Below are 20,496 nucleotides of genomic sequence, written 5' to 3' on the forward strand. Positions count from 1 at the left end.
ACACTGAAGCGCAAAGTATTGAAAGCACCATCAGCTCATGCAGGGACCACGAGCAAGATTGTTTCATTCATACTAGTACCACTATGCTACTAACCTGAGTTACTAACTCATGGGATAAAGGGAAGGAACACAAGCATGATAAAGGGAGTGAGAGGAAAGGAACAGGGAAGAATAAAGTGTTTTGGATATAACATAATATGTGCCACTAACAGAAGCCAGACTTTCTGTGTTTGCACAGTAATTTCTTGCTCAAAGCAAATCCCAGATTTCTCTCTGTTCAGAAAGCTCCTTTTGGGGAGGAAAGAAACTAACTAGTGTTAAGGTTTTATAAAGCAATGGATTCCAAGAAATGCATGGTGTTGCATTTTACTTCATTTTCTGAAACGCTATGAATAGGGGTTAATTTCTTTTTTTTAATTTTATTTCATGGGCAGGGGTATTTTAACTGTGTAAGGGTGTCAGATCCCTTGGAACTGGAGTTACAGACAGCTGTAAGCTGTCATGTGGGTGCTGGGAATTGAACTTGGGTCCTCTGGAAGAGCAGCCAGGACTCTCAGCCTCTGAGCCATCTCTCCACTCCCTGGGGTTAATTTCTAAGATAACAAGGGATCCCTGGTAGTCTGAGATAAATGAAATACGTGTTTCTGGTCTTATATGTCAAAAAACAGTACAGTGAAAAAATCTCATTAACAATTTCATTTGTGTGGAAAGTCACATTTGTAAAGAATTAAGGGGATGATTATAATAAAAACAACATGACACTGGCATAAAAAAAGGCCAATAGTACAAAATCAAAGACCAAAACATGAATGTACATAATCTCTGCCATTTAATATTTCACAAGATGCAAAATAAAAATTGCTCTGGAGAAATGAAATCATCTTCAGCAAATGGTGTTGGATAACTGGATGTCCACGTACAGAAGAATTAAATTAGACCTGTGTCCATCACCTTGCACAAAAACTCTACATGGATCGAAGACTTACACCTGAAGCCTGAGACACTGGAACTACACAAGAAAACATAGATAATACAGCTATAGGAAAGAACTTCCTGAATAGGGCTTCATTTGCCCAAGAATTAAGGCCTAACAAGTGACAAGTTGGACTTCATGAATCTAAAAAGCTTCTGTACAGGCAAAAAACAGTCAACCTGATGAAGTGAAAGCCCACAGAATGGGAGAGAATTTTTGACAGCTATACATTTGAGGACTAATGTCAGAATATAATGAGAACTCAAAACACAAAAAGTCAAAATTAAAATGACAGATTCAAAAAATGGGCCTGGGATCTAAACAGAATCCTCAAACAAAGAAAAAAATTGGCTAAGAAATAGCTCAAAAAATGTTCATCATCCCTAGAAATTAGGAAAATGTAAATTGAAACAACTTAGAGATTTCACTTACCCCTGTCAGAATGGCAAAGATCAACAGAACGCCCAACAAAGAAATGCTGGAGGGGACGCCAGGAAACAGAGCTCTAGTTCACTGCTGGAGAAACTGCAAACTGGTAGTGACTCTGGAAGTCAGTGCAGAAAATCCTCAAAAAGCTAAAACTAAATCTACCACATGACCAAAGGACTCAACACCCTACTGTACAGATACTTGCTTAGCTATGCTCACTACATAACAGCTAGGATACGGAGACAACCCAAATGTGCTTCAACTGACAAACTGACACTGAAAGTGTGGTACATATACACCAGTCAACTGTAAAGAAAAATTAAATCAAGAACTTTGCATTTAGGATGGAACTAGAAAACATCATACTGAGTGAGGTAACCCAGGTCCAGAAAGTCAAACATCACATGTTCTCATCTGTTGTCTTACTCTAAATCTTGAGATGTGAGTAACTGAAAAAAACAGGAAGTAAAAAGGGACCACTGTGGGGGGGCGAGGAGAGCAGCAGAGGAGGGCAACAGCGGGCACAGGGATCTGGCAGGGGAATGTGGAAACCAGGAGCTCTAACTAGGGAGAAGGAAGGACATAAGTACAGAAGATAGTGAACACTAGTGCTGTCTGGAAAACATCATAATGACCAAACTCATGAGTACAAGCGATATGAGGAAACACTAGTTTAAACTCCTTAAGCTGCACCCCACACTGCAGCAGTAGATCTAGCTCTTGGGCAGTGTGCACCTGCAGACCCTCTTCAGGTCCTGACAAGAGGTTCTGAGATGGCTGAACTAGTCACACAGTCTCACTTCAGCTACAGAAACAAAATAAAGCCCTTCCACTCACACCCTTTGCCCCTAATAAATAAAAACATGTTTTGAGATGGAAGTCAGAAACAAAACAAAAATTATTTCAGATTTAGCAGACCACATTGAATCTCTGCCTTTGTATAACCGTCTAAAAGTGTAAAGAGCATTATCAGTTCCCAGGATATATAAAAACAGGCCTCAACCATCACCAACTTTGGTCTACTGGTTGTTCTTGATACTACCCTGTTTCTATCCAAATGAAGAGGCCCCCAGATATGTAGTATGGGGTGCTGCTAGTATCCTTTATTCTGCACTCATTCTAAATCATATTCTCATTAATATACAGGCTGGGAAAATATAAAGAAAGCACACCTTCAATATTCCCAACTGTGTAATAAAATTAACATCATGAATGAAAACTTTATTATTCTAACTTGAAATTTTTGTTTTAATGTTATTTGATAATTATAAAATTTTACTAAATTGTTTAACCAAATAGTAAATAGTTTAATACTTCTGAAATAATTTGGTTGCTATCCTTTTCATCTTTAATGACTTTACTAAGGCATAGTTTTGTATATCAAATCACTTGTGGTTTTCTAATGTAAAATCCAACAATTTCTAGTAAATTTACCAGGATGTGTACCTACCTACCATAAATCAGGGTTAAAGGCCATCATCACAGTCTGACCTGTTATTCTCATTACTGTAGATGCCTGTTTCATTCTGGGCAATTATTGATCTTTTTTGTTTTAATTTGCTTCTCTTTGGGTATTTTACATAAATGGTATTATGTATGTGGTTTTTGAATCTGGCTTCTTTCTTGAAACATGATGTTACATTATATTATATATAGCTTGGTTCACTTATATTATACTATATTATATCTTGCAACAATTTTGTTAATTACAATTTTATTTGATATGTTAGATATTCTTTTTTAAAAGATTTACTACAATTTGGGGCTTGTCTTAGAGTTTCTATTGCTTATGAACAAAAGCAAGTCGGGAAAGAAGGGATTTATTTGGCTTACACTTCCAGATTATAGTCCATCATTGGAGGAAATCAGGGCAGGAACCTGGAGACAGGAGCTGATACAGAGGCCATGGAAGGGTATTGCTGACTGGCTAGCTTCCCATGGCTTGCTCAGACTGCTTTCTAATAGAACACAGGACCATGAGTCCAGGGGATGGTACCACCCACAGTGGGTTGGGCCCTCGGGCCCTCCCCCACCAATCACTAATTAAGAAAATGTCCTATAGCTGGATCTTATGGAGGCATTTTCTGAATTGAGATTCAGATAACCCTAGCTTGTACCAACTTGACATAAAACTATCCAGCACAGGCCTGGAGAGATGGGTGAGCAGCTTGGAGCATTTACTGTTCTCGTAGAGGACTTGAGTTTGGTTCCCACCTAATCTGTCATAATTGCCTATAACTCCAGTTCCAGGGGATCTGGCATCCTCTTATGACCCCTTCAGGTTCTTCCATGTACATGGTGTACATACATACATACACTCAGGGACATGCATATACAAACATATAACAAGATTTTACTTTTATTTATGTGTATGTGTTAGTAGATGTATGTGCAGATGCTCAAGGTCAGAAAGGGGCAATCCAGGGAGGTGAACACAGTTGTGAGCCACCCTATATGGATGCTGAGAATCAAATCTTCCCGAAGAGCAGCAGGTACTCTAAACCACCGAGCCATTCTCTTTAAGAATATGACACAACATAATTATTTTGAGGGAAAGGGGGCAGGTGAGACAGGGTTTCTCTGCGCAGCAGCCCTGGCTGTCCTGGAACCCACTCTGTAGGTCAGACTAGCCTTGAACTCACAGAGATCTGCTTGTCTCTGCCTCCTGAGTGCTGGGATTAAAATCGTGAGTCATCGCCTAGTGCGGGAGAATTGTCTATATTCTGTCAATTATGTTTTAAATAAACCCTGATTTGTCGGTAGCCAGGCAGGAAGTATAGGCGGGAAAATCAGACAGGAAGTAGAGGTGGGCAATGAGAACAGGAGTATTCTGGGAAGAAGGAAGCTTTTTCCCCAGTCCTGCCCAGACCACAGAAGAAGCAGGATGTGACCACTCTGCTGAAAAAGGTACTGAGCCATGTGGCTAACATATACTAGAATAATGGGCTGGTATACGTTATAAGAGCTAACACGAAGCCTGAGCTGATGGGTCAATCAGCTTATAATCTTATGGAGACCTCTGTGTGATTTTCTTTGGGACTTGCCAGCTGTGGGTACTGGGCAGGACAGAAACCCCCACAAGCAGGTCCTCATGTTACAATCGCCACCTGGTGACACATATTCTTAAAAATTTACAACTTAGTTTGGGCATATGTTTATAGTCAAGGAACTAACACTAGTCAAGATAAATAATCACTTCCAAAATTCATTATGTTGCTTTGCCATTCCTACTTCCTGTCCCTCCTCATCCATCTCTATACCCAAGGTCATTTTTTCTATCAAATAAGTTAGCTTACATTTGCTAGAGTTTTATATAAATAAAATCATACTATATACTCCCTCTTCCCTGGATTCTTCACTCAGCATACATTAGAATATATGGAGTTTATTTATTACTTTTGTTTATATTATCCTGTCAAGACTATTTATTTAGAATGTTTCTAATTTAGGGATAATATAAACACATTTGTTTCAAAATTTCTGTTTAAACATGTTTTCATTTCTCCTGAATACAAGGCTAAAAGTGGAATAGCAGAACTGGGAGGGAGGAGGAAGTTCAGCTTCTTTACATCACCAAATTGTTTGCCAATGAGGTTGCATCATTTTTTTTTTAAAAAAAAATGGAATTTTCCCACAAAGAGTTCCAGTAGTCCAGTCTGCTATGTCCTCACCAACACTTGGTTATGGGTATAGGGGAGTAGTCTTATTCATCCAGGAGATGGTAGTGACAGCTCCTTGTGTTTTGATTTACATTGCACCAGAGACTAAAGATGGTAACCATCATGCCATGTTTGTTTGTCATCTGTCCTATCTCCTTTAAGTGTTCAAGTATTTGCCAATGTAAAAACACTGGGTAGTTTACTGAACTTAGGAAGTCATTAATTTATAAATAATTTCCCAGCACTTGGGAGGCAGAGGCAAGCGGATCTCTGTGAGTTCGAGACCAGCCTGGTCTACAAGAGCTAGTTCCAGGACAGGCTCCAAAACCACAGAGAAACCCTGTCTCGAAAACCAAAAAAAAAAAAAAAAAATTATAAATTTTTACAATCCATAATCAAAAAAGATATAAGAAAGTGTGTAGACAACTCATTTTCAGTCAATTTAAATCACTTGGGATGAATAAACTATATTTTTTCCAAGAATAGTCATCAAAAAGAGTTGGATATTTGTCTGCAATAAATCAACATCAACCCTCATTTCAAAGAACATACAATATCTATAAAATTTGGGGTTTCAGTTAAATAATATAGTGAATTACATTAGCTATTAAATGTTAAACCAACCTTTAATTCCTACAATAACTGCTTGGTCACTCCCATAGTTTAAACAGGGTTAATCCCCTTCAAACCTCATGTAGAAATTGGACTGCCCCTGTGGCAGTGTTGGGCATGGAGACCTGTGAAGTTGTTAGGTGAAGAGAGATAACTGTCTGATAGGGGTAGATTCATTCTCCAGACAATTTGTTGTTATAAAGCAGGGCACCTTCTCATGTCTTGTCTCTCCAGCACAGCTTGCATACCCTTTCATTCTTCTGCTACAACACGATGTAGCATGAAGCTCTCCTCATACACCAGCGCCATACTCTTAGACTTGGCTACCTCTAGAACCTCTACTATTTTTATATCACCCAGTCTCACGCATTCTGTTACGACAATAGAAAATGGACTTAGGCAGTCAAAATATTTGTTAAAAATAAGTTAAATTTTTATGTCTATATTCATAAATGATATTATAGTTTTTTTGATTTCAAGGTACTTCTCCCTGTTTCAGGTAGAAAGGTGAGTTGTGTCTCTGTTACTCCATCTTAGTCAGAAGTATTCTGCTACCTAGCTATTGTTATTATCACATTGACTTCTTCCTAGCCTAAGTAGAACTAAACCATTATTATCATTTTACAGGAAATGGGGGGAAGGCCCAGAATACAACAAAATATAGGAACTACTGTTGTTTCAAAAGCATGAGATTAGATTTGAACCATAACAATATGAATCTAAAATCCACTCCACTAATCTTCCACCATATCAAAGCATTTCAGAAGTATTTATAAGATAAACATCTATTTTTTTAAGTGTGACAAAAGCTTCCAAAAGAGTCTCACAATCTAATTCAGAGCCTATATTTAAATCACTATGGTATCTCTTAGAAAAGAAAAAAAAAAGACAAAAGGAAAGAAAAGAATGAGACACTATGGTTTCTCACACTTTAGAACCTAATAAACTATTAACTACAGAATATACTGAAAATATACCTTAAAAAAAGGCAGATTTAATCCAGCTAGGAAGAGTTTTATAAGGCTATTCTATGATCCTCAAAGACAAACAAGAACAGAGATGATGTCACCATTCTAAAATTGTATGTGAAATAGACATTATTATACTATGTAGACAAGGACAATCGGAACACAACCTTGAGAAACTCACCTAAAGTCTGCCTTAAACAGCACGACAAGTATCAGACAAGTCTCTGCAGCTCCAGAAGACTCTCTGGAGTTTTGCATTTGGGCTCTTGTTTGTTTGTGTTTGGATTACAACACTGTCAACCTTAAGAAACAAGAAGCACTGCCAAGGGCCTTTGGGAACTAGGAAATTTCAACATCAGAGTCTAGCAGAGCTCAGGCCAAGTAAATGAGAGCTGAGCCTTGAAGACAATGTGCCAAGTGGGACTTCCCAATGGCTGCACAGATCTGCTCTGCTTCCTTTCTAAGGCAAGTGTTCCACCGTAAGTGCACAGAGCGCTTTGTCTAGATAATCTATAGTGGACGTGGTTCAGTTAACGTGGACTACCAACTATTGCCTATGATGTGAAATTCCTCCTTAGAGTGAAACAAAAGGAGAGAAACAAAAGCTAAGAGCTATTCAAATTATTTTAACTCTGTGAGCAGCGTACAGAGACTATATGCTTGAAGACACTGTTAAGGTTCAAATAAATTCCCTCATTTTAACTATGAGACTTTGAAAAGGTTTTCAATCTTGTGGCCTTCTGTACTTTTATCTATAAAATGGAGGTGATGGTTTTACCTTTTCTGGGCTTCATTTTCATCTGATACATAGACACCACAATCCCTACATGCAAGGCTTAGGAATTAGTGCAGAAGACAGGGTGAAAGACAGTAAGAGTCAGAGGAACAGGGAGCCTTCTGTGTCTCCTAGAAATGTAAGAGGAACTACACCTGTAAAGTGTCACCAACATGGCCGCCTAAACATGACCTGCTAAAGAATGACATCAAATAGACATGCTAGCATGGAATGGGAAATGTTCTTGAGACCTCAATACCACACAAAGTACAATAGGCAATTAATGCTGAGGGTGAGAGAAACGGTCTTCCCCAGAGAAGAACACACCAACTGATTATTCAATAACCGAAGACTCAGCCCTGAAAACATATACATATACGTAATCATCCTATGGTCTGAGCAGGTTGTATTTATATATTTAGAAGTATACATGCGCTCACACACTTGTATGCACTAGTTTATATACATGCATGTGCACACACACACATACACAAAGAGGCCATGAATTTAGAAAAGAATAGGGGATTGGGCTTCAAGGAGGAAAAGTAAAGGAAAATTATGTAATTATATTATAATCTCAAAAAATTTAAAATTATTAGAAATAAAGCTCAACAAAAAGATTTAACAAACAAAAGCATTTAGAATAGCACCAGACACTTGGAAAGCATTAAATCTTGTTATCAGTAAAAGACTATTACTCGTACATTTATTAATAGACACCTTTGGAGATTCTTCAGTACAAAGAACAGTTGCAAATAACATAATAATAACTTTAATGTTCCAAATGCTTATTTATTTAAAAACACAACCCTATAATTTTAATGCACCTATATTAATGCCCTAAAAAATGATATTAGAAACTGACATCCAGCATGTTCTACAAGTATGTAAATAACTTTAAAACACTAGACACAATTAATTGAAATAAAGCGAATGTAGACAGAGGCTATTCCTTCGTTCCCTTGGGTGCCATTATGTAGATGAAGGCTGCTCTTTCGTTCCGGCCGGCCAGACCCAAATAATCACACAGAAACCATATTAATTACAACAATGTTTGGTCAAGAGCTTACGCATATTCATGGTTAACTCTTATATCTGAAATTAACACATTTTTATTAATCTGTCTATCACCAAGAGATTGTGGCCTACTGGTAAGGTTCTGGAATTCCAGCATCTTTCTCCTTTGGCAGCTACATGACATCTCCCTGATCCCACCTACTCTCTCTATATCTCTTCCAGCCATAAGCCAAAGTAGCTTTATTCGTCAGCTAATAAAAGCAACACAGAATACAGAAGGCCATCCCACATCAGGCAAATTAATCCATTTTGTGGTGTGTGTGTGTGTGTGTGTATGCTCAGCAATCTGTAAGTATATATAAGATTCAAGTCTTACAACTCCTAAAAACTTAAACATTAAGTGACAAAAAACTTGTACATTAGAGCAGATAGGTTAGGCAAAAAGCCAGTAAATGCCAGTGATCAGCCCATAACACAGGAAGAAATATCCTAAGTTTGCACATTCTGTGTGTGTGTGTTGTATAAACATAAATACATGTGTGCATGCATGTACCTGTGCTATAGCATGCTCTTAAGGAAGAAACCATTAAACTTGGTTAGCTCAATTTACAGAATAAGATTCTTTACTTGTGTATTTGACACCAGTTCAAAGGGAAACTCCAGCGTCAGGGATGGGCATCTGAACCAAGGAGGATACAACTATAACTTACTGTCGCTATTCTGGTGCTGAGGAAGTTCTGCCTTTCTTCATCTACCATAATTTCATGTCCAGTTTTAAATAATTCAAGCATTTTTGGGATGTCACGACCAATGGAATCTGGTTAGAAAAATCAGAAAAATCCAAAGTTATTACCACATCTAAACAATTAGCAAAATTAATGACTGAAATAAACATAAGTTCTATGTGAAAAAACAGCAAATAAGCTGTGGCAGACAAATGTTAGGGAGGTTGCTATGGTCCCTGTTTCTAGTTCATGACAGTGGGTGATCTCTTCCCACTAGGTGTGGATGAGGTCTGCAACCTGCCTTCTAACCAAGCGACGGAATGATAAGCACAGACTGCATTATATAATAAATACTACAGCACCATTCTGGAGGAACTTCTCTTCTTTATGGGCTTATATGAAGAGGACATGGAGCAAGGAACTCCAAAATCAGCAGGAATAATGGCATCCTCAATCCAGCAGCAGCCTGCAAATAACACACTTCTGCCAACCATCATGTGAGTCTGGAAGACAACTTGGTCAAACTGAAAGGAGAGAACCAACTCCACAGAGCTGTCCCTTGACCTCTGCACATGCACATGTGCCTCCCCTCTACATGCACACATACACATGTAACACACATTCTGTTTTTAATAATAAAATCCCAGAGTCAGCTGGTGGTGGCACACACCTTTAATCCCAGCATTCAGGAGGCAAAGGCAAAAGGACCTCGGTGAGTTCGAGGTCAGTCTGATCTACAGAGCTAGTCCCAGGTCAGGCACCAAAACTACACAGAGAATTCCTGTCTCAAATAACAACAACAACAACAACTACTACTACTACTACTACTACTACTACTAATAATAATAATAATAATAATAATAATATCCAGGAGTCAGCTATCACGGGGGTAAAAACTGAGAGATCAGAGAAGCAGAGCAGTCAGCCACTAAAGTTCCTACCTCTACCAATGCTCAGACCAAAGGGTGATCCTGTCTCTACAAATCCTCAGACTGTCTCATACTGAATCCTCAGATAGCATCTTCAGACTAAATCCTTAGACTGCATCCTCCAGATTCTGTCTCCTCCCACCTTACAGTCCTCACTCCAGCCAGCCATATGCCTTATCTCTACCTCCATCGTGCTAAGATTAAAAGGTATTGTTCCAGCACTGTCTGGCCTCTATGTTTAACTACTGGTTTAGCTCTGCAGTCTCATCTCCAGGCAAGCTTTATTTGTTAGATTACAAACAAAATATTACTACATATACACAAACACAATTTTTAAAAGTTTTAGTCTGGGGGCTGCAGAGATGGCTTAGAGGTTAAGAGCACTGACTGCTCTTCCAGAGGTCCTGAGTTCAATTCCCAGCGCCCACATGGTGGCTCACAGCCATCTGTAATGAGATCTGGTGCCCTCTTCTGGCCTGCAGGCATACAGACAGACAGAACACTGTATACATAATAAATAAATCTTTAAAAAAAAGTTTTAGTATGAAATGTTAAAGTATACAATACTTGAATTTTTAAAAACTTTTAATTGAAAAACCAAGGTAACTTTCATGTAATATATTCTGATCAAGTTTCCTCTCTCTCATCTCTTCCCAGATCCTTTCCATTTTCCTACCCTTCCAATTCCCTCCACACCAAGAAAACAAACACACAAATAAAAAATGGAAAACAAGAATAAAAACAATGAATAAACTAACAAACAAACAAAAAAAAGAAACTAGGAAAAGAGCAGGAAAAAACACATACAAATATAGATACACAAAGAGACATGCAGACAGACACACAAACAACTCAAAATCGGAAACCAAACATATAATCAAAAAATAATAATACCTTTGAGTTCATTTTACTGCTGGGCATGGAGCCTGCCCTGAAATGTGGTTTGTATGCCCAGTAAGACTCCCGTGAAGAAACTATATCTTCCTCTATGAGAGGCTGTTAATTGGAGATAGTTTCTTGGTTGGGGATGGTGCCATTGTCTACTTTTGCATCCCAGCACTGGGACCCTGTCTGGTTTGGATTCGTACGGGTCCTGTGCACACTGCCACAGTATTGGTGAGTTCATGTGCATCAGTCCTTTCGTGTCTAGAAGACACTGTGTTCTTCCTATCATCTATCCCCCTATGGCTCTTAAAATCTCCTGCCTTCTCTTCTGCATAATTCCGAGCCCTGCAGGGAGGGGTTTGATGGAGATGTCCCATTTAGGACTGCATGTCCCAGGCTTGCTCACTCTGCACATGGTCCAGTTGTGGGTTTCTATTAGTTCCCATTTGTTGCAGGGGAAGCTTCTCGGATGATGGCGGAATGAGAAATTGACCTACGGGTACAGCAGAGTGCTATTAAGAGTCACTTTATGTCTACTTTTAATTCTGTCTGATTCTAGTTCATATGTTTTGGGTATGTACATTATTATTATTATTATTATTATTATTATTATTATTATTAATTATCCAACTTTTCCAAGATCAGTTCTCACCTTAAAGATTGATTTTGTCTGGCATCAATATAGCCAATGACATTCTCTTAACTCTTTTTCGTTTGCATGACCTCATAAGTTACCTTTTTGGTCAGAGTGAGCAGTGCATTTCCAACTGACACATGCTCAGTGGGAATCAGACATTGACATGCTTTCCACCATCGCATCATGTTTGTTCCTTTGTACTTCTTATACAGCCATTTTTTTTTGTTTTAAACAAACAAAAACCATGTCTCTTTTATTCCATATTTAGATTTAAGTTATATGCCTTTTAAACATGTTCTGGAAATTACAAAGATCACCTTTTTTAAAATCATAAATTACTTCATGTTTATATATAATATCAATCAACTAATCTTTTATTTCTCTGCCATCTTAACACTGTGATGACTGTCATGTTAAAACCTCATTTACTTATATATTTGTCTTTAAAACAATATTCACTATACTTCATATGACAAAATGATAATCATTTCAGATTCCTTTACACTTCATATTTACCCAGTAGTTCTTATTGATCCTGCCTCTTCAACATCCCTTAACAACCTTCTTTTTCTGTCTTCACTACTATTGTAAAATTTCTGTTATCTGCACTACAATAGCCTCCCGAATATTCCCCGTTTAAGTTTCTATATCTTCACATTTCAAACCCATGACTTACATGCTTGCAGAGCATTCATTCTAATAAGAAAACCATTCTCTCATGATTCTGAACAAGGTTTTCAATTGTTCTCACCTACAAAGAGGATCAAATCTAATCTCTGTGGAATAGCACAGAGAGCACCCCATGGCTGGCCCACTGTCTATCACTGTCTAACCTCGTTAACTACCACTATTTGATAACACTCCACATCCAAATGACAGAAAGTGGCTTAAAACTTCTAGAAAATGCCCATTCATGGTTAATGTCTCAACTGCTATCTTCTTTACATGATTCTAAGAAGTAGATATTCACTCTCAGAAGTATGTTGTGTATTTCCTAATACCCATGTGACTTTAATGCTTAAGTTTATTCTTCTCTGTCTCTTCTGTCAATATGTATTTTCTTAAAAATGTGACCTGTCAGCTGAGTGATGGTGGTGCATGCCCTTAATTTCAGCATTCAGGAGGCAGAAGTAGGTGGATCTCTGTGAGTTCATGGCTAGCCTGGTGGTCTACAGAACTAGTTCCAGGACAGTCAGGGCTATACAAAGAAATGCTGTCTCTAAAACAAACAAACAAAAAAAATGTAAACTGTCTTTTAATCTTTCAATTTTCAGAACATAGTAAGTACTCAGTAATTACCCATTTATTTAACAAATGGGCTGTAATGGTAGAAATGACATATGTAATGGTAGAAACCACATATAAGTTCCCCTAAAATAATTGTACAAATGAATAGTCACTTTTAGGAATCTTAGGAATTTGGTGTACACACAGTATGAACTTTTTGTATATAGTTGGTGCTAACTCTGTCTACATTATCAAAAAAATTATTGGGCATTTGTTAGCATGTAACACATTTTGTAGATAAGAATTAACGGTCTTCGGTGATTTGCTGCCTTCACTTCCTTATCACAGAGTCACTGAAGTCCACAGGGACAGAGCCAAGGCTGAGAGGCTTATACTCTATCCTGTTTCTCAGAAGGGACAGACATCAAATTACCGTGGCTTTGATTTCTTCTACTGACATGCACTTGCTCTCCACTTTCTTTTCTGTTTTATACTCTTCATTTTCCTTCCTGCCTTCCTCTCCCTCTAACACTCTCTACTGCTTCCATAATAATCATGATTCAGTCTTTTATTCTAAATGTATCTTTTTTTCCTTTACTACAGAAAACAAGGCTGGCAGGCAAGAAAGAAAAGAAAGAAAGAAGCTAGTTAGAATTGAACATGCTGAAATTTTATGAAATGGTGAAAACTAAGAAGTGACATTAGAATCTGGGGAGGCAATGGCCTGTGACTATAACTGAGAGCACTATTTCAGATGACTGTGAGAGAGGAGACTGGAAGCAAGAATAATACTTGGTAAGAAGTGGAAGCAACAAATCACTAAAGGCCACTATTTTAAAAACTGGTATAAAGACAAAGAACTGAGACTGTACGACAAGGGTAGCTCAACCAAAGGAAGGCTTGAATGGCAGGGAAGTGTTCTCTGTTTGACAAAACAAATCTGGGTGTGGTTAAGTGCTGCTGTTAAGCTGGTTTGTCTAACTGCTCCATGACATCAAAGACTTTCCCTCCTTGTTCAAAGCCACCACATCCAGTGGGCATAATCAGTGCTCAATTAGTATAAACACAATTATATTTTAAATATGTAAATTACACTTAATCCATAGTTCAGTGAAGTTATTAACTCTGTATCTTCTTTCAACTAAATCCTGCATTAAATGGTCTTTAGTTGCAAACATTTGTAGAGACTATCCTTAGCCAGATACCTTTCTAGGCCATATGACAATAACAACAGCTAACATGAAGGTATCTTTGCTTTAATACTAGAAATTGAACACATACTACAGAAGAAGGAGTAGGAGAAAGAGAAGAGGTTGTTGCTGCTAGGTGTGCTAAGTCCTAAAAAGAATACAAAGACTCAATAATGAAAAATCTGTAGATAACAGAAAGTTGAGAGTAATTATTTTTCATTTGATGGTCATGGTACTCCTGTTCAAATAATATCTGGATAAGAAAGTGTGCCAAGAAAATAAGCAAAGAATACTGCAGATAAACAGGTAGGCAGGCAGGCAGAGAGACAGACACACACATACACACACACACACACACAAAAAAAAAAATAAATCCAAGACCCAAGAAAGTAAAGAAAGAACTCAGTTTGTGTATATGCCAGAAACAGCACAGCAGACCCTAGGGCTGAAATAAAGAAAACAAAGTTCATATCAGGATTATCCATAAGGCACTCAAAATTAATCTAATATTATAACAACAGTATTTAATCATTAATGGATTTTTTACATATGAATAGTTTTTAAACTAGTATGGGCGTAGAAAACAGTTTTTGCGTTTTTCCTCCTATAAACTAAGCGTTCAATTTCAGTAATAGAAGCAATACTTGAAAGCACAAAATGCTCTCTTAAGACTTGAACAGCACTTTAAAATAGCTGAGACGTTTATGGGTCTTACACCTGATGCGACCACCTCTGTGGTGGTTTGAAAGAAAATGGCCCCCAAAAGGCCCTATAAGAAGGTATAGCTTTGTTGGAGTAGGTGTGGCCTTGTTAGAGAAAGCACGTCACTGGGAAGGCAAGTTTTGAGGTCTCACACATGCTCAAGCCACACCCAATGTCTTAGACCACTTCCTGCTGCCTGTGAGTCAAGATGGAAGAATTCTCAGCTCCTTTGCTAGCTTCATGTCTGCCTGCATGCTGCCTTGCTTCCCACCATGACGATAATGGATTAAACCTCTAAAACTGTAAGCCACCCCAATTAAATGAGAGTAGCCATGGTCATTCACAGCAAAGAAAACCCTAACAAACACATATGCAGGTATCAGGGACTGGGGCATTGCTGTGATAGGCCTGACCATGTTTTTGTTTGGAGGAATTTGAACTTTGATACTTTGAGTTAGGAAAGCAGTGGAATGAATGCATTAAGCACTGCTATACTAGTAGGGGCACTGAAGACAATGGCTCTGATAATGATTTTTAACTGTGGGGGGCTGGCTCAAGAGGTTTCAGAGGAAAAGAACTTTAGTGTGTTGCCTAGGGATCTTTATTGTGATATTTGGGGGGCAGGGGGAGTGGCTGCTTTTGCCCTTTGTCTAAAGAGTCTGCCTGAGGCTACAGTGAAGAAATTTGGATTAATTCATGGGCAGAGAAAAATCTTTAAACACCCTGGTATAGCCTTGTTTTTTTTGGGGGGGGGGGGTTTCGAGACAGGGTTTCTCTGTGGTTTTGGAGCCTGTCCTGGAACTAGCTCTTATAGACCAGGCTGGTCTCAAACTCACAGAGATCCACCTGCCTCTGCCTCCCAAGTGCTGGGATTAAAGGCGTGTGCCACCACTGCCCGGCCCTGGTATAGCCTTGTTATGTGGGTGTTAGTGGTAACTCTAATGAAGATTTATGATAAAAAAAAAAAAAAAAAACCAAGCTGACAGGGCAAATTACAAAATGTAAAATTGGAGGAGAAAAAAAGCACCAGGAAGATGAATAGAGCTAAATACAAAATAAAGGGAGTGGTGACCTCAGGACAAGATCCCACCCAGCTAAATTTCCTCTGTGAAAAGGAACTAAAGAAAAGCTTAGAGTCAGAGCCCTGTGTGACAGCATACACCTTTAATCCCTGCACTCCAGAGGCAGAGTCTGATCAGTCTGGTCAAATAGCAAGTTCCAGGACAGCCAAGCTTGGGCAGTAAAGGAAACCATGGAAAACAGAAAGCTGGCAAAGATGTAATTGAATGAAGGGGTCATTCCCAGCCCCAGTAAATTCCAACCCCAGTAAGCAGCAGAACTTAGCAGCTTCAGCCACTTGGTTCTGACTTCAGAGTGAAAGCAGAAGAAAGAGGTTATGGAATTTGTTATGATTGTTTGTCACTTTGGGAAACAAGCAGCACCCACTCCCTCCCCCATCCGCTGAGGCAAGCTGACCTTCAGCTTCCAGCCTGGCCTGAGCTCTCTTTTCTGTCTTCCTCTTGGAGAGGCAGCTTCACTTCTGCCTCTCTCCCCACTTCTCCGCTTCCCCCTCTTCTCTGTCTCTCTCCTCCCTCTCTCTTTCCTCTTCTCCCCTTCTTCCTTTCCCCTTCATAACCCCCTGAATAAATAGTCAACCTCACTCTGCATTCCATGTCTATCCATGTCTCTGTCTCCTGCCAGCCCGCCATGTGTCTCCCTGCCTGGGACCAGCCACCACTCGGGGACTGGCAGCCGTCTCTGCCTGGGACTGACTGCTTCCAGGGCCCGCTGCCTGCCATCACATGGCCCGCTACCACCATTTGGGGGCCCACAGCATTTCTGCTGCCTATTGCTGCCGGGGATCTTGCAGCATTTTTAAAAAATCATAACAGAATTTGCCTGCACAACTAAGGAAAGTTGCTGAGGTCGGGCATGATTTAGGGGTGTCTCTGAATAGAGACCTAGAGAGACCATCGCATGTAGCTGAAGTCTAGATTGCCTTGGAGACACCAAGAGGTTGGAGATGCCAGAGCCATAGGATACCTGATGAGGAGAGCTGCTAATAGGGAGTTAAACTAATCCAAGAGAGAAAAATATGTAGGACTCAATGAAGCTGAAAGGAACCAGAGATCTGAAGAGTATTTTGATGTTGAGGAATATTAAGATGTGCTACATTTGTTGATGCTGTGGAACATTTGTTTCAATGAAGCAAAGATGTGTTGTATTCTTTTAGGCTGCATTTGAACATATGAAGCATATGAAGCTGTGATTCTTTGCCTGTCTAATAAACACCTGACTGGCCAATAACAAGGCAGGAGAAAGGATAGGTGGGGCTGGCAGAAAAAGGAGCAAGATAGACGAAGGAGTAAGAAAAGAAGGGGCCAGCCACCCAGCCAGACATAAAATAAGAAGGAAAGAAAAGAAATATAGACGCTGAGAAAGGTAGAAGCCCAGAGGCAAAACATAGATGGGCTAATTTAAGAAAAGCTGTCAAGAAATAAGCCAAGTTAAGGGAGGGCATTTACAAGTAATAATAGCTCTCTCCACGTTTGATTTATTTGGGGGCTGGGTGGCGGGCCCCCAAGAACAAAAGAGTAAAGAGTAAAAAAACAACATTTTGATATCACACATGCAGGTGTAGAGTTTGGAGTTTGCCCAGCTGGTTTTTGGTCTTGCTTTGGTCTAGTATTTCCTCACTATGTTCCTTTCTCTACATTTTGGAATGGTTATATATATATATATATCCTGTGCTATTATATGTTGGATATGTTTGTTGATTTTGATTTTATAGGGGATTACAGTTAAGAGATTGTATGAATCTCAGAAGAGACTTTGGACTTTTAAACATTGTTGAGTCTGTGACAGAATATGAGAGCTTTTGAAATTGAATGGAATGCATTTTTGTATTATGATATAGCTACAAACCTTTGGGGACAGGAGAATGTGGTGATTTGAAAAAAATGGCCCCCAAAAGTAGTGGTGCTATGAGGAAGTATGGCTTTGTTGGAGTAGGTGTGGCCTTGTTAGAGGAAGTGTGTCACTGTGGAGGCAAGCTTTGAGGTCTCTTATATGCTCAAGTCACACCCAGTGTCTTAGACCACTTCCTGTTGCTGTGAGTCAAAATGAAAAAACTCTCAGCTCCTTCTCCAGCACCACATCCACATGCATGCTGCCTTGCTTCTTGCCATGATGATAATTGACTGAACCTCAGAACTGTAAGTGAGCCACCCCAATTAAATGTTTAACTTTATAAGAATTGTCATGATCAGAGAGACTGGAGAGACAGCTAAGGGGTAATGAGCACTAGCTGCTCTTCCAGAGGTCCTGAGTTAATCCCCAGCAACCACATGGTAGCTCACAACTATCTGTAATGAGATCTGGTGCCCTCTTCTGGCATGCAGGCAGAACACTGCATATAAAATAAATAAGTCTTTTTTAAAAATTGTCATGGACATGGTGCCTCTTCACAGTAATAAAAACCCTAAGACAACTTCTTTAAGGAAGCAGAGACAGGAGGATCCCTGGAGCTCACAGCCTAACCAGGCTTAGTGGAGAATGACTGAGAAAGACAGCTGATATCAACCTTAGGCTTCCATATAAATGCACGCATGTGCACACATACACCTGAACATACATGAACACATACACACACATACCACATTAAAGAAAAAATATCTAAATTGATGATGTAAGAATTTTAAAGAGCTCTTGGAGAAAGTGAAGGGGAAATAATTAGCAAAATGAAGCCAAACTTCTTTTGAGCAAGTTTTGAATGTATTTCATGAAGCACAAAAGAAGTACTTAGAAAACAAGCCAAACAGAAATTTGAAAAAGTGAAACTGACTGTAGTTATATAAGAAATTTAGAAGCATGTTGTGCAGTGTGCACACTGGATCTAGCAGAGATGATCATTCCCGCTCCTGCTGGTAAACTGAGATGCTGCGGGAACCAATGAACGCCACTGCAGAGACCAGTTCTAGCTGCAGCTCCAGAACTTCTATTCTACCTCAGTGGGTTTTGTTGGATCAAAAGGGAATCAAATATTCTGAAAAAATAATCTAAAAAAGCTATAAAAATGTATAATACAAGCTCGTCTGTTCTCATGCACATCAGGTGTGTTCTGTTTGAACATTCTGACAGGCTAATAGTTTGTTTTCATGCTTACAGAACACAAATGTTTGCTAGTTTTATTGAGCAGACCCTGCGGGTGAAAAGAAAACATTAAGAAATGGGGGTGCTGTCATTCTTCCAGGAGCCTTCTTAAGCATATAGTCGGGGGACACACATTAAGGAGACACACACATACACACACACTACGGTCAGGGAAGGTGTGGTTCATTATGAAAGTAAAATAAACCCCACTGATAAAAATAAACACTTTAACAGGAAACTTGCTATTTGGAATAAAGAAGTTGTTTGAAAACCTTCTACAATTTAAAAAAGAAAAAAATGTGATGATAATGAGAAGAACCCTTCCAAACTTAAACACCAGCAGCGGTGATGATGGAAAGAATGACGGAAATGGAATCACCTGGGGGTTCTAGCAGCAGAGTGGCAAAGGCAGCAGTCAGAGCCTGAGACCCAGCTGAGAAGTTACAGCGGGCCCAGCGGGCATGAGTACCATGGGTCTCTCCTTTCACAGCCTCCATTAGAACTGCTGGCTGCTTTTTCTGCCCAATAATATTCAATTACAGGCCTGACTTAGGAGAAATGTGAGTCTGATTCCTAACAACAAAGAGAGCTGAAATGGGAATCTCTATGAAAAACGCCAAGTCCCACCTACATTTATTAAGGTATCATTTAATGCAGGCTACAAAAGTAACAAAACCATAGTAGAATAAAAGCATTTGAGTCCATTTGAATTATATTTAATTAGAGTACGACTAGATATCTCAGTGGCTAATATGTATGAAGAATTTTAGTTAAGTTTTTCTTTTTAGTCTACTGGAGATGATATTTGAAAACAACAAATTATCAAAACAAACTTTAAAAAATAAAAACTTGTTTTATTTACAATACCTTATAGAAATATACCTTATCTATACCAGACATTCAGCACCACCTACAACAAATGAACCCGTTCTATGAGTGTGACACCACTTGTCAGGGGAAATGCCTCAGCTGACTCTTCATCTCTCCCCATCAACCACTTCCCTTCCTATTTAGTCACTAACACTGTGCTCTTCATTCAGCTCTCACCATGCAGAACTTAAACATTACTTGTATCAGTCTCTGGCAATTGCAGCCTAACAGGGCTCCCTCCCTCTCGTTTCAATCCAAACCAGGATCTCCTATACTGCTCTAGAAAATAGATCATGTCACAGCACACCTTACAACATCTAAATGATTCATGACAATAGGAAAATAAGCCCATGCTCATTAACTCCTAATTCAAAGACTCCCTCAAAACAGCATTAATCTACCCCAACATCGCTCATTTCCCACGGTTCACCTCCACATCTATGTAGAGGCACCATGCCTACAGCTGAGAAGACCTAACTGGAGCCAGCCTATACTTTCTAGCCTACTTTAGTGCCTGTGGCTAATATATTCTTTCTACTTACAATATTAGTTCTCTACTAATTCATCCAATTATACTGGTAACAGCTTAAATGTCACCTCATTCTGTTGAAGAGGTGGGGAAGAAGCAGAGAGGTCTTTGCTTGCTTGCTTTGCTTTGTTTTGATTTCTTTTTTAAATTTTCTTTCATGGAGTGGCACTGCAGGGGTGAGGGAAGGATGTGGGGGCACTGTGAGGTGGGCGAAATT

At 39.2% G+C, this 20,496-nt stretch overlaps 1 protein-coding gene across 1 annotated transcript in view; it reads right to left on the reverse strand.

Moving 5' to 3' along the window:
• Window positions 1-20,496, reverse strand: part of Mrpl1 (mitochondrial ribosomal protein L1) — a 61,186-nt gene that overhangs the window by 14,830 nt on the left and 25,860 nt on the right. Inside the window, exon 7 of the mRNA XM_057772566.1 lies at window positions 9,144-9,250. Within this exon, the coding sequence (XP_057628549.1) occupies window positions 9,144-9,250 (107 nt within the window). The remainder of the gene's footprint in view (window positions 1-9,143; window positions 9,251-20,496) is intronic.

The sequence above is a fragment of the Chionomys nivalis genome, chromosome 6 (genome assembly GCF_950005125.1).
Source record: "Chionomys nivalis chromosome 6, mChiNiv1.1, whole genome shotgun sequence".
In the NCBI taxonomy this organism is placed as follows: Eukaryota; Metazoa; Chordata; class Mammalia; order Rodentia; family Cricetidae; genus Chionomys; species Chionomys nivalis.